Source organism: Haemorhous mexicanus, chromosome 2 (assembly GCF_027477595.1).
Source record: "Haemorhous mexicanus isolate bHaeMex1 chromosome 2, bHaeMex1.pri, whole genome shotgun sequence".
Taxonomy (NCBI): domain Eukaryota; kingdom Metazoa; phylum Chordata; class Aves; order Passeriformes; family Fringillidae; genus Haemorhous; species Haemorhous mexicanus.
Genome location: NC_082342.1, coordinates 9564605 through 9578287, shown reverse-complemented (window position 1 = coordinate 9578287; position 13683 = coordinate 9564605). Strand labels below are relative to the sequence as shown.

The 13683-nt window shown below is 39.2% G+C and overlaps 1 protein-coding gene across 9 annotated transcripts in view; it reads left to right on the top strand.

The window, feature by feature from the left end:
• The window catches only part of ROBO2 (roundabout guidance receptor 2), a 435957-nt gene that overhangs the window by 301261 nt on the left and 121013 nt on the right, over positions 1 to 13683 (top strand). For all 9 annotated transcript variants that reach the window (XM_059872788.1, XM_059872752.1, XM_059872718.1 and 6 more), the window contains exon 5: positions 772 to 910. In XM_059872788.1, the coding sequence (XP_059728771.1) occupies positions 772 to 910 (139 nt within the window). The remainder of the gene's footprint in view (positions 1 to 771; positions 911 to 13683) is intronic.

Genomic DNA, 13683 nt, shown 5'->3' with positions numbered 1-13683 from the left:
AATAAAAGTGTGGTATGGCTGAGAGGACAAAACAATATTTGTGCCTTCCAAAGGCAACTTGGAAACTAACCCCAGTGACATCCTTTCAAATGAAATTACCAGTACTTGGATTTTGTAGCAGTATAACTGAGATCAGATTGTGGCTCTGCATCTGGTTTTTAAGCAGGCCTGTACAACATTATGGTGATTAATACTATTTGTAGCTGTGCAGCCTAACATAACAAGGGTAAACAGAAGTTATTATTCAGACCTTAATTTGGTTTTCCATGGTGAAGTTGGTGATGGGGATCAGGGAATCTCTGTCCTGTGCACGACAGTTCACAATTGCCTGAGGTGCGTAACGCGGAGTTTAAATTTTCCTCACAAGCATCAAGATACTGATCTCTGCCAAAGGCTGGCTGGCTCCTGCTGGCAGCTCCTGCTCCAGCTCATACATTGCTGCAGCAGGAGCTCCCAGCTCAGGCTCTGTCCGTGCAGGGCTGCAGAGCCACAGCTTTTCCAGGGAAGGGCACGGCCTCAGAGGGCTCTGTCCTGGCACAAGCTGCCTTCTGGTGGCTCTTGCTGGTGGGTGGGATGGGACAGCCCCTGCCTCTCCAGCCTGGCAGCCCTCTTGCTGGCTCTTTATGCACATCATCAGTTCCACTTGTCTGAATTTGTGGAGCTCAGCCTCCTTTCTGTTTGATGGATGGGTAAGCAGCAAGATGCTGAAAAGTCAAAAAGTGTTCATTTCAGCCCTCTGACTCACTGTGGAATTTTAATGTCTCTTTCAAGAGCGGCCCACGTTTCTCAGGCGACCGATTAACCAAGTGGTGCTGGAGGAGGAGGCCGTGGATTTCCGGTGCCAGGTGCAGGGGGATCCCACACCCACAGTCCGGTGGAAGAAAGATGATGCAGACTTACCAAGAGGAAGGTGAGAGCCACATTCACGTTCACTTCCAGATTTCACTTGTTGCACAATGCTGGAATCCATCCCTGCTACCAAGAGTTTGTTTTTTGACATTGTGTCTGAGATCTATTTCCCACATTGCTGCTCTTTTGGCACTACAAATCTTCTTCCAGAGGCAGCTGTGCAGGGAAGCCCAACGTGAGTGAATTGTCCAGGTAATGGATTCCTGTGGAGGAAAAAAAAGTGATCTGTAGGTGTTGTGAGCACATGGGTACTCAGTGACTTTATTGGAAACAGTAAAGATGTTTTAGGACTGTAATGGTGATAGTAGCCTTTAGAATGATGTGCTGGTACCAAGAGGGAGAAAACTTGGCAGAAAAGTTGCTCTGTTGCACTGGCAAGGTGAATAACAGAGCATGGTGGGCTTTGCTGGCTCCTTAGTTCACATCTGTTAAGTCTTGGAGAGAAACTTTCCTCTTGAGGAAACAAAAAGCCAGACTAGCAGAAGTGTAAAGCAGAGTTGAAATCTGGAACAGGCCCCCTGTGTTCAAGAAAGATTAATTTAGTCGGGAACAAACAAGTAGAAAATTTTAGTGAGCAGGGGAAGGGAGTCTCTCCTGCAAAAGGGTTTTAAATTAGTTTGGCTTCATTCAACTAAAAGAGCAGTGTTTGGTCCTCATTTTCTGGAACTCTTTCTTGTTTTGATGCTGAAACATTATTTCATAAAAAAATCTCACCATGGAGCTACCTCTGGGAACAGGAATTAGAACCCAGGTCTCCACCACCCAACAAGTCTTTCTGGCACTATAAATCCTGATCTATTTTAACACAGTTTTAATTTTAGTAGTAGACACGAATAGTGCCTCTTTCCCCCCCCCCCACCATAGCTGACATTTTCCACCAGTTGATTATATCAATGGAAAAATACATAATCTAGAAAAACCATTTCTATGTAAGTTTGATATGTATGTGTGTGTGTATGTGTGTGTATATATATATATACATATATATGTATAGATAGAGATAGAGATATATATATATATATATACTTTCTAAAAAATTCATTTTCTGGCAATTAAAAAAACTTTAAAAGTCACATAGCTGTTTTGCTTGACAGATGTGTATGAATGTAATAGGCAAAATATTATTTTCAGGAGAAGACTTTTTGATGTCAGGATGAATTTTTCTCTTTGCTTCCTCTTTAGCTGTGTATTGTTGAGTAATCCACAGTAAATACATTGAGTTTCTGTGATTTATTCTTGCTTTTGTCCTACTTCTTGTTTTAAATCATATCTGCTTCTAGGTCTCATAAGCGGAAGTAATAGATGATGAACCCACAGTGTCTTTGGTTAGATTGCACTTCTGTTAGATATTTTTTAGTGACTGTATCCCTTCTTTTTCTCCAGCATCTGCACTTTGGAGGCAAATGCCTCTGATGATTAGCATTGTATGCTTTCTATTCTATATTTTTTAGTTATATAGCACGATATGTGAGCATATATTCACTGTCCAAAAAGTGGACATTTCCAAACCATGCTGCATGATGCTTAATCAAGGAAAATAAGTTTGAAACCTCTAAAACAAAAGTTATTGTGTTTTTCTGGATTTTTTTAATACCAGCAAAGAAATTTGCCCAGATATAGTCTGAATGAATGGATAGATGAGAAAATTATGATATCAAAATTTTATTAATTAGGGAAGAAAGTCAAAATGATTCCTCACTGTTGAAATTAAGGGATTTTTTTTGTGTGTGTGTTTAAAGACAAACTGAGCTCCTGTATTTTAAGTGTTTTAATATCTACAATGAAATATAAAGCCTTCAAGGTTTTCCCTTTGTTATTCTTCCCAGATGCATAAATACTTCTGAACAGATCTCTTAGCTATTTCCTTTATAACTTTCAATATAAATTTCCCATTTCTATAGCTAACAATGTTCTTTGCACATCTGTCTGTTTTCATTTTTTCAATAATTTCATTTTGGCTTCATCCCTAGATTGCAAGAAAATTATAGTAGGTACCTGTTTCAACAATTACAGCAGATTTGTAAATGTGTCTATTGTTGATTCAGCTTTCAAAAGTTTCTAGTTCAGTGACAATGAAGTGGAACAAACTGAATTTTTGTATGCATTTTGTTTCTGTGATTTGCTCCTGGTGAATGCCAGAATCAGTGACAGTGGATCCACAGTTTTTCAGAAATCCTAGTCTGTTTTTCCACCTTACCTTGTTTTAGTTTTTTAGTGACCCATGAGAAAGGAAAAAGGAAAGTAATGCCAGTGATTTCTGGTGACAAATGTGAACAGTGTTGCTACACTGAGTGGTGTGTTGAGTAGTAATTGGAAAATAATTTCAGGCTGTTAAAGCCCTAATTATAAAGGTCCCAGATGGACTCTAAGTATCTCCAGTTGCAATTGGATTAAATGAGAAAAAAAACCCAACTTGAAAAGAAATTAAGATGTTTGAAAACATGACTCTTTATAAAAAAAATATTTTGGCTATTTTTCAAATTGTCTGTGTAATTGCTCAGGAGTATATAAATAACCATGTTTCAAATCTGAGAATAAACAGTGTATTCTGATGGTGCAAAACTTCATTCCCAATTTCAGTTGTTTTTAACTGATGATCTAAATAAACTATGATAGTCTGTATCTTTGAGAAGCAGTTTTTAAAATGCCTGGGAAACATTGGTCTCACTAGCAGTCAAAGGAAATTACTTATCCAACATCCTATACACCTGACTTGAGATTCCAAACTATGATATATGTCATGGAGCTCCTCTCTGTGTGACTGGGCAGGAATTAAAAAAATTATAAATAATAGATGAAAATAGTGGTGTGAGCAATGTATGATAACTGTTTTCATAGTTCTTTTGCACCACTGTGATAATTATTTATACTCTTCAGTGCTTAAAATTCTTGTTAGAGCCCAAATTGGTCCCAGCAAATTAGTATCTTGTTGATCTTGATGTTCATACTGCACCAACAGGGAGACTCAAACTCCAGTGTGAAGTCTGGGGTATGTAAAGCCTTTTTCCAGAAGCTGTCCACTTCAAATCAGTGACCCAAGACTGAAATGCATTGTGAATCAAAGGTAGAGGCACATGATGTATACTTTATTTTAATTGCTCTAAAAATTCAGCCTCACACCACAGCCTCTGCAGTACACAAAGGGTGGGGAATAGTTAATCAAGGATGACTCATGTCAAACTACTGGAGGTGAACAGGATGTTGTGGGGTTGCCAGTCCCATGCCTTTGGCTGCAATATGAGGTTCACTATTCCATGAAAAGAGTTTTTCTCATTATAAGTGACACAAGGAAATGGCACAAAGATTGTGTCAAAGTGACTCAGACAATTGTGGCCATGCATAATGATTAAGGCCTACTGAAAATTAAATAAAATTTGTCTTTATGCCTTGAAATTTTTTCCCAGATACGTGTTCAGATATCTTTCCCTTTGATGTCTGCTCAGCAGAAATAGAGATTATACTTTCCTTCCAAAGAGCTGCTGGTCTCCTGTGTGGTAGAGAACTCAATATGACCTGGATCAACTTTTCATTCATCTACATTTTGGTCCTGGTAACAGGAAGAAAATGACTTTATTTGAGAGCCTACAGTATGAGTGGCAGATCTATGACTAGCAATTTAATAACATTTGAATAAGGTTTGTACAGTGTTTCATGTCTTCAAATTTTCTAGCGAAGCCGAGGAGAGCAGCTGCATGGTCTGTAATTATATAGCAAGTAATAAGTACTTCTCTTTTTTTTTTTTTTTTTTTAGGAAGTGAAGAGATTTTCAATTACAAGTCAAAATTTATGGCACTCTATAATAACTGTTTAAACCTTTTATACAGAAGAAGTTAGCAGTGCCAGCTCTTCGGGAGAGTGAGGTTAGCTCAGCAAATGTATTTTTCAATTGCCTTAAAAATGACTGAGTTGCAATCACATAGGCCTTTTTTGCATTCCAGCCCAGAACAGCTGTTTTAGCTCAGTAAATACATCTTAAATGAAATTACAACCTGCTCTTTTAAGTTACATTTACAGGCACTGTCTGATTAGATGGATATTGTACTAGAGATGAAAAGTGGCAACTGCACCAACAGGGAGAAGTATTTGTTTTATGTGCCACCCACACAATGGGAGTGTGGGCAGAAAAACCAAGAGAGTTGCTTCAGAAGAAAAGTGGTGTGTAGTTTACACAAGGTGTATTGCTAAGTGTTAAGAGATTGTAGGTTATTAAATGAAACCTAGCTGTAACACACAGCAGTGAAAAATATAAACAGCACAGTAAGCTTTCTTATTTGCTGGATATTAGGACTGTTCATTGAAAATTATTTGGGAATAAGCATTCTTAAAGCACAGAGTTAATGTATTGTAAGATAAGTGCTAGCTGCAACAGCACAAGCCTGTGTAGGTGTTAGTTTTGCTATGTTTTTAAAACTGGATGGGTTTTTCTAATGCATATGCATAGTCTGGGCAGAATGCTGCCTGTCACACTTCTGATAGAGTTTAATGAAAAAGCACACCTATATTTTCTGTGCTTTCCTCCGTGGCTTCTCATGAGCCCAAAACTAGGGCTCATGAGAAGCTAGGAGTATAATATGAAATTTAAAAATATCTCATGGTCTTCCAGATGCAAATCTTTGAAATGGATTTAAACACAACTGACAGCAAACCTAATGAACTAAGAAAAGCTGGATTTTTTTAAGAGGAGATCCAAAAAGAGCCTGATAGCCTGAGAAGTTTTGCATTATTATTTCCCCATTGTGATGGGTTGGCCCTGCCTGGATGTCAAGTGTCCCCCAAAGCCTTTCTGTTATTCCCTTCCCAGCTGGACAGGGGGCAGAAAATATAATGAAAGGCTCATGGGTCAAGATAAGAATGGGTAGAGATCACTCATCAGTTAGTGTCATGGGCAAAACAGACTCAACCTGGAGAAAAATTAGTTCAATTTTTATCCATCTAATCAGAAAAGGATAATGAGGAATAGAACCAAATCTTAAAAAACACCCTTCCCCCACCTTTTTCCTTGACAGGGAAAGGGGCTTGTGGTCAATTCATCACACCTTGTCTTTGCCACTGCTTCCTTCTCAGGGAGAGGAGTTTGCTTCTGTGCCTGGAGTTCCTCCTCCCCTCCTTCTTCACTGACCTTGATGTCTGCAGAGCTGTTGCTCTCTCATGAGAGCTTTGGTGGGCACCTTGCACATACCCACCACATCATGACCACAGGATAAGGCTCTGTAAGCAAGAGAGACAGTAATTTTTAAGAATAAACAGTGGTGCTCTGTAATTTCATTTATATTCTGTGGATAGGATATTGAGGTATTTAACTCCAGCCCCCTCTAGATACAACCAAGGGGAGAATGACCTTTCAATGAAATATGAGTTAATAACACTACAGCACTGTGTGCTTTCTTTGAGCTAATATCTGTGCAGATTGTAACAAAATGCAGTCTAATGTGTATTGAAAATTAATTAGAATAAAGAGTGTGTTTTAGTAGTGTAATGAATATAATCTTTGGTTACATCAGCAAATTTCTATTGCAATTAATAACAATTAGTGGTTTTAAATGAAGGGTCGGGGAAAAGGATGTTTTTCATATTAGCTATATAACATGTACTGTTTGTCATCTCTGGTTAGATCCTGTATGATTTGCATGCCCATCTTTTTTTTCCTTAAGCTAAAGCATTAAGGAGAGATTAGTCCCTTTATGAGGAGCATAGGGGGGAAGATTGGATGTTCTTAATAGCTTGTCAAAAAGAGACAGTGAAAGAAAGAGGTTTAGTATGGTATTTGTATTCTTACATACATCTGGAGGCAGGAGAGAAGGTTTGCAGAGGATGTTGCTGTGGATGTCTGGCCCGGAGGGAGCTGCTCTGTAAGCTGCAGAGTCTGTGGGGCACAAGTGAACACTGGCAGATCTCAGCCAAGTGCAACATAGGCATCTTTTCAGCTGTTATATTGAACCATTTGAGGAAACTTCTGTAAAATCAGAGATGCCATTTAGAGGTAGAGAAGTGATGAGAGGTAAAATGGATGCAGGGGTTGGTTAATTTTTGTATATATAACATCAAGATGATGTATCCCAGTGATGGTGTGGTTCCCCCTCCTGTAGCACTTTTGGTTGAGTATCCCTTTTCTCTGATTGCTCTTTTGCCTGTCACTGATCCCTTCCTGCTCTGCAAGTGGAAATATATTCTTAGAGTTGTATGAGGAGTACATGCCCAAGTGAATGTGTAAATGACAGCCTTTTTTTACGTTTTAAATCCCTCAAAACTTGACATTGAATAAAGTCCTCTAATTTCATTGTCTCACAGTTACCCCAGGGGTTTATAGTCTAACCCAGGAGTTGCCTGCCATTGCATTTGTCTGGAGTTTTAAATGCTGTGAGCAAAAGTGGTTGATGTGTGGCTCTGTTAGGCTGATCAGCAGAGAAGCAGTTAATAACGTTGACATTTAAATTGGCTTCATGTTAAGTGTCAGTTCTCACCACAGAGCTGAAGAAGAGCTATTGTTTCAGCCAGTCTGTTTGCAGATTCATGAAAATACTCTCCAGTTGCTTACATAAGGGTCAAGGTTGGAAAAATAGCTTTACAACTCCATGGACAGCAGCCATAAAGGAATTGTGTCAACTAGCACTCCTGCCTGCATGTTTTCTCTTTATGCTGTGTGAACTCTTGGTGATCTATGAAGTGATCACTGACAGTGCACTAGAAACAGTATTGTCACAGGAGAATGTTGCTATTTCTTTTTATTCCTTCTTATTCTGCAGCCTAAAATAGTTAAATTTCAGAGCACTAATGAAGTCACAAGAAGAGTTCAGAAACAAAATTTAATGCCAGTTGTAGCAGCCTCTAACGTGGGTTTATCTGAATTTTCCACTCCAGGAGGTTGCAGAAAAAATTGTCTTGCAGGAAGAGGACACAGTGAAATTTAATGTAGAATTTATTTCAAAATACTTCTACTAATGCTTAAATATTTCTTTAGTGTCAAAAAAAGCAAAGTGTACTCCATAAAAGCTTATTAACCACAAGGTTTCTATACTGTATTTATAAATTTTAGAATATTTTGGTAGCCTTCTTTCTATTATCAGTTTAATAACCATTAAAATCATAGAATTAAAAAGTAAGGATCATTTACTGTGCAGTTTTTTTCCATGAAAGCCTCAGGAAAACAGGAGGTTGAAGCTCTTAGATATATTCAAGTGGGAGTAAGATTCAAAAGCTCTAACCACTGATGCTACTGGAATGTCTGGCCTGTAGGGATTTCTTCTCCTTTAACACATTCCATCTCTTCATGGGATACAAAACTTGTCACCTGAGTTAAAAACAAATTAACTTACACTGTCAGTGAAAACACTTTAATGGTAAAGTTTTAAGCCTAAAAATTATTTCAAGTTCCTATCAGTAAGTTCTACGTTGGCAATGCTTAACTAGCAAAATGTACTTTTTAAGAATATGACTTCTGGCTCACTGCAGTACTGAAGGCACTTTCATTACAACATTAACATGACTTCATCTTTAATTGCCACTTCAAGGTTAGTTACTGATTCAAAATACAGATTAGGAAATATTTCATTTCTCTGACAAGTTTATAGTAATCTTTCATGTGCTTTAGGCAAATAATAATAAATAGGCAAACACAAATTTAGTTTTTCTCAAACTACTCGTGAGCTGTGTGCTCATGTTAAAAAAATGCAAAAGCCAAGTTTAGTGGGTGCATGATGCCAGTCTGGGCTCAGATCTTCTTACTTTGTTCCAGTCCATGCAGTAACATTTCAATTTTTCAAAAGCTGAAATGGACAAAACCAGTTAACTCTGAGCATCAAGGGTGCTTTTCTAATGGATGAATTTATGACATAGACATTGATAATATAAATCTCCCTGAGTGCCTGACAAATGTGTCTCATCTGTGAGGGAAAGGACTACTGCTGGTGATGGGGGATAGGTCTCCATGCCAAGTGATTACAAAGTCTCTTAGATCATACTTCCACCAAAGCCTCAGTTTCTGAAATGTGGAGCTCTGTCTGGAACTAAAATCAAATCAGAAGGCCATTTTGGGTAATTATCATGTGGTAATTCCCTATGAGTACACTTCCATGTGCAAACAGAGATTTAAAGGATCTCTGCATAAGTTTAGATAGGCTTTACTGAGTCATGGATTCCCAGACATATGTTTTGTTCTGAACTGCTGTTTGTTTCCAAATTATTTCAAAGAGAATTGAAAACCAGTCTCAGTTGGCTTTCTTGGTTCTCTTCTGAGCACATGGCTCCTGATTTTGTAAGAGACTATGCATTTTTGTGTTCAGTCACACCTGTCTGTTTGCATGTAAGAGTAGTGCTATAAAGTGCAATGCTTCCAGATATTTGGAAAACACTATTTCCTTGGAAACAGGTATGGTTTCCCAATGTTGGCCCAGTAACTGTAACAGCTGTACACATATTTTATGAGACTTGGACCATTTTGTTGAATGCCTTGCTTTAAAACACAGTGCAGTGTGGGTTTCTGTTTTATAGCATTGCAATTGAGAATGTCTACTCTAACAGATAGAAATAATCTGCTGATCACAACCCATAAGAGGTTTTGGACTAAAGCAGAACCTTAGTCAATAACATTGAAGAAAAATCACAATAGTGAATATCAGCCTGTGTCACACAACTCTTTTCCTGGTTTGTTGTATAGAATAAGGAAATATAGACTAGAGAATCCCTTTTGTATGTCAGCTTGAAAATATGCATCACACATAGAAATTGAAAGTAATAGAACATTGTCTTCTACCTTTCTCTGGCATGAATGGAAGAGCTAAAAAATAAATGGGTATCTGGACATGTAGATGTGAGGAGTAGCCATCCTGTCAGCACCTTGGAGACAGCTCCCTGGTAGCTCAATTTATCATGGCTGTTAGCGGTGTCTTAGAGCCGCCCAGCAAAAAGCAGCTTTTGAATTCAGGGGCACAACAGAGTAATTTGTGTCCAGTGCACACAAATATATCCATAACTGTTGCTGATTCAGGTTTTGCTAGAGAAAAAAACTTGACACTCCTATATCTTTCCCCAGAAAGCTGTTACCCATGTATATTTGGGATTTTTTCTTCTTCTTCCACTTATCAGTGCGTGGGCTGGAAGTGAAAATAACTCAACCTGTGTCAGATATGCATTGCCAGTGGGCATGGAGGCTCTCCCTTCTGCTGCTGGATCACACAAGCCTGAAGCAGGTAACAGCTCACACTTCCCATCTCGCTGCAGCTTCCCTCTGGCTCCCTCCATCTGGCACGGGGATGCAGGAGCCAGTGAAAAGCTGTGGCACTGTGTTGGGAGCTGAAGTGCCAGCACCACAAAACAGAAGTGGAGACAGAAGCTTAAGCCTCCTTAACTACCTCCTGTTTACCCTGGTTTTGGCCAGTAGCATCTCTCTATTTGGGCTCCCTAATCATGGATGTTGTGAGCAATCTTGAAGCTTTGTGCGTGTTCTGCAAAATAGTCTGGCAAACAGGCAAAGGAAAATACAGCAAAGTCATTTGTGTGCCATCTCTTAAAAAAAAAAAAAAGAAAAGGCAAGCCTACAATGTGTACATACAAAGATTCCAATTTTTTATTTCTTATTTTTTATTTACAAGAATGTTTTAGATTAAAACATATACCTGGTATAAATTAATGCAATTTTTTTAACAGCCTTTAACAGTTTAGATGTGACTTTTTCCTCTTGCAATATCCCTTTAGCAAGAAATAAGACTTCTTGAGTTGGATTTCTTGAGTTCAGCAGAGCATTCTGTGGAGTTTAAAGTACACCACTAAAGCAAGTATATCCTTGTATTACCAGTTAGGCTACTTGGATATTTAGGAATGAAATTACTTCAGCTGCAGATGTGTTTTTGCTATCTGTGCACGTTAAAAAAAAAAGAGGTGCATTTTTTTAAATGCATGGCTGAATGCACGTTTTTGAAAATATGGAAACTAGGGATTCTGTGAAACACTGTGGAAAATTTATATCAAATGCAAAAAACCCCAAATATTGTTGTCAAATATCTCTAACTTCCGTAAATTTTTCTCTTATTTTTTTATTTGATAATCACGAGGAAGATTGATGGCTGGGTGTGAACAGATACACTTCCAAATGTGGGGAAAAAAAATTCCAACTGTGACAAAACCAGTTCAATTCAAGTTTATTCTTAGACGCTTAAGTTAACGCATGAATTCAACCTCAGTACATTAATTTGCGATACTTAAAAATAGTTAATGTGTTTTGTTTTATTTGCTATTTGGCTGAGCAGATGGTAATGGTTTTGACACAATTCAGTTTTTTATTTTTCTTCTTTTCTTTTCTTGAATAAGACAAGGCTCTTTTTCCCACTTTGTCACAGCTGGTTACCAATCAATCTCAATTCACAGTACAGTGATGATAGCACATGTTGTTCAGGGGCCAAATCTGATTGGGTTGCATTTTCAGCAGTGTTTCATATAAAAAAAAATTGTGTCTGTATGGCAGTGACTGTCAGCACACTATTGTACAACTGTCATTAATCAGAACTAGCAACAATGAATGCATTCATATGTGCCAGGACTGCCAGATTTCACTCAAAATCACCCAATTTCTATTAGAATTTCCTCACCAGCAGTGTTTTCTCATGTGCCTCTTGTTTCTCTCTTTCTTTTTTCCTTGCCAGTCCTCTGCCAGCCGCTCCCTTTTCGCTTAATTAAAGGCAGACCTGCTCTATTACTTGTAGAACAGAAATTATGTAACGTGGTGCCCAAAAGTGGCTGGTTTATATCTGGCACAGACTGACTGGCTGTTTAAAAGATCTCTCCCAGCTCAGCCTGATGGCTGAAGTCTAAGCTGAACTGAAAGGTTAAGCACCTCTGAATGCTTAACAAAGAGATGTACTTAAAATCAATTAGATGTCCATAAACACGTGAAACTGATGTCTGACACCCTCTGGTTTTAGCTCAGTGTTGCATTAATTGGCTAGGAGTCAGCAATATTTGGGCAATGTGTCACAAGTTGTTTCTTGACACTGCACGTATTTTGAAGACATGGCCTTCTTCATGTACTGGCAATGTTAAGGAGCAATTTAACCACTGCACCCTGGTTTTCTGCCATTCCATCATCAATCCAGGAGCCTGGTTAACACTCTATGTGATTGGTAATTTCAGAGTGGACCCTGATCCTCATTCCAAGTGTTCAGAAACACTAATCCAGATGAGAGTGGACTTCCACAGAAAGTGAGGTGAAAACATCTTGCTATGGGGATTTGAGGCTCTAGAACAGAGAGGAAACAAGGCACTGTTCAGGGCTGAGCAGGTGGATGCTTGACAAATTCAAAAGACCTTCAGTCTCCATACCTTGTTATTTTGTTTGTGCTGCTGTGGGTCAGGCTAAAAGCCAGTTTCCCTCCTTTCTCCTTCCTGTCTGCTTCATCTGCCAAAGCTCTTCACTGAACTGTGGTGACTTCTGGGGACAGTGCTGGTGGAACAGATGACTGACGGGCAGCATATCAGTGCTGCAGGATAGCAGATGGTTCTAACACCCCACGGGTCCATCCACGTATGGATCTAATTGCTAGATGGCACGTTCTGTCAGGGTGGTCCAAAAGTATGGGAGAGATGAACCTGTCCTTGAAGCAATTGTCAACTGGACCGTGACAGCGACATGTTTACGCCACCCTCCGTTTGGTGGCCCAAGTGGGAGCTGGTGGCTGTACCCACCACCCTGCGTCCTGGCATGCCATGCAGCTGGCTCCTCCGCCCAGCAGCCTTGGCACAGTGTGCATGATTGGCAGGTGCAGGGATAAAGGCTGCCGGAGCCTCGGAGGCAGCTGGCTGGCATGCCGGCACCAGCACATCCGTGACAGGAAGCAGAGTGAGTCAGCTGCAGCCCACAGCACGCTGCAGCTCCCTGTCCCAGCCTGCCTGCACACCAGTTCAGGCAGCCCCTCTCTGATACAGCCCTGCTGCCTGCCTGTTTTGCTCTCGGCAGCATTAAGTAAAACACGGGGATGTTATCTGTTGTATGAAAAGAAAACTCCATCAATTTCATAGATGGCTAATTGTTGCCCAGCTTTATAGCCCTGATTCTGATATCCAATTCATACTTATATTACAACTGATCTTAGTTTCCTCATCATGCAGGAGCTGAATATAAATTTGTATTTTCAGCCTCCTAGAGCTGGCCTCATGTCAAGAAAATGAGCATTTGCTCTTGTCTGCAACTCTGCAATCACCAAAGACAAATAACTGCTCCATCGTTGTAGGATAATGTTGTCATATTCTTGAGATTTTTAAGGGGGACAATTTGCCCTTTCTGTCTTATGAAAACAGTGATTTTTATTTGCCATTGACTAATGCAGCACAGCATGCAAAATGACATAATTTGTGAGCAGTCTAGAGGAAATGTTCTTTAGCTGCATGTGGCTGTTGAATGTAGTTGTAATAGATGTGTAGCTCTCCAGAAGGTGCATATTAAGTTCTCTGACATCATAACTACCTGTCCCCTCACCACTACCAATGGCACTATGCTGGCAAAAAAAAATATCCCTATAAGTCTCTAAAGTTTGCCATGACATCTATTTACTTATTCTTCCCCTTGGCATATGTCCTATTAATCATTTAAATCTGAGGTACTGCATATGCATACAATTAAATGTAACACCCATGGAAATAGCTATTATATATGCTTATGTTAACTCTAACAGAATCGTTAGCCTCAAATTCATCTTTAATAAATTATTTCTTGCTAACTGATAGAATGGACCTACTGAATATAGAAAGAAGTTGTATTGTGGTGAGTGTGAAAAGATTTATTGACTG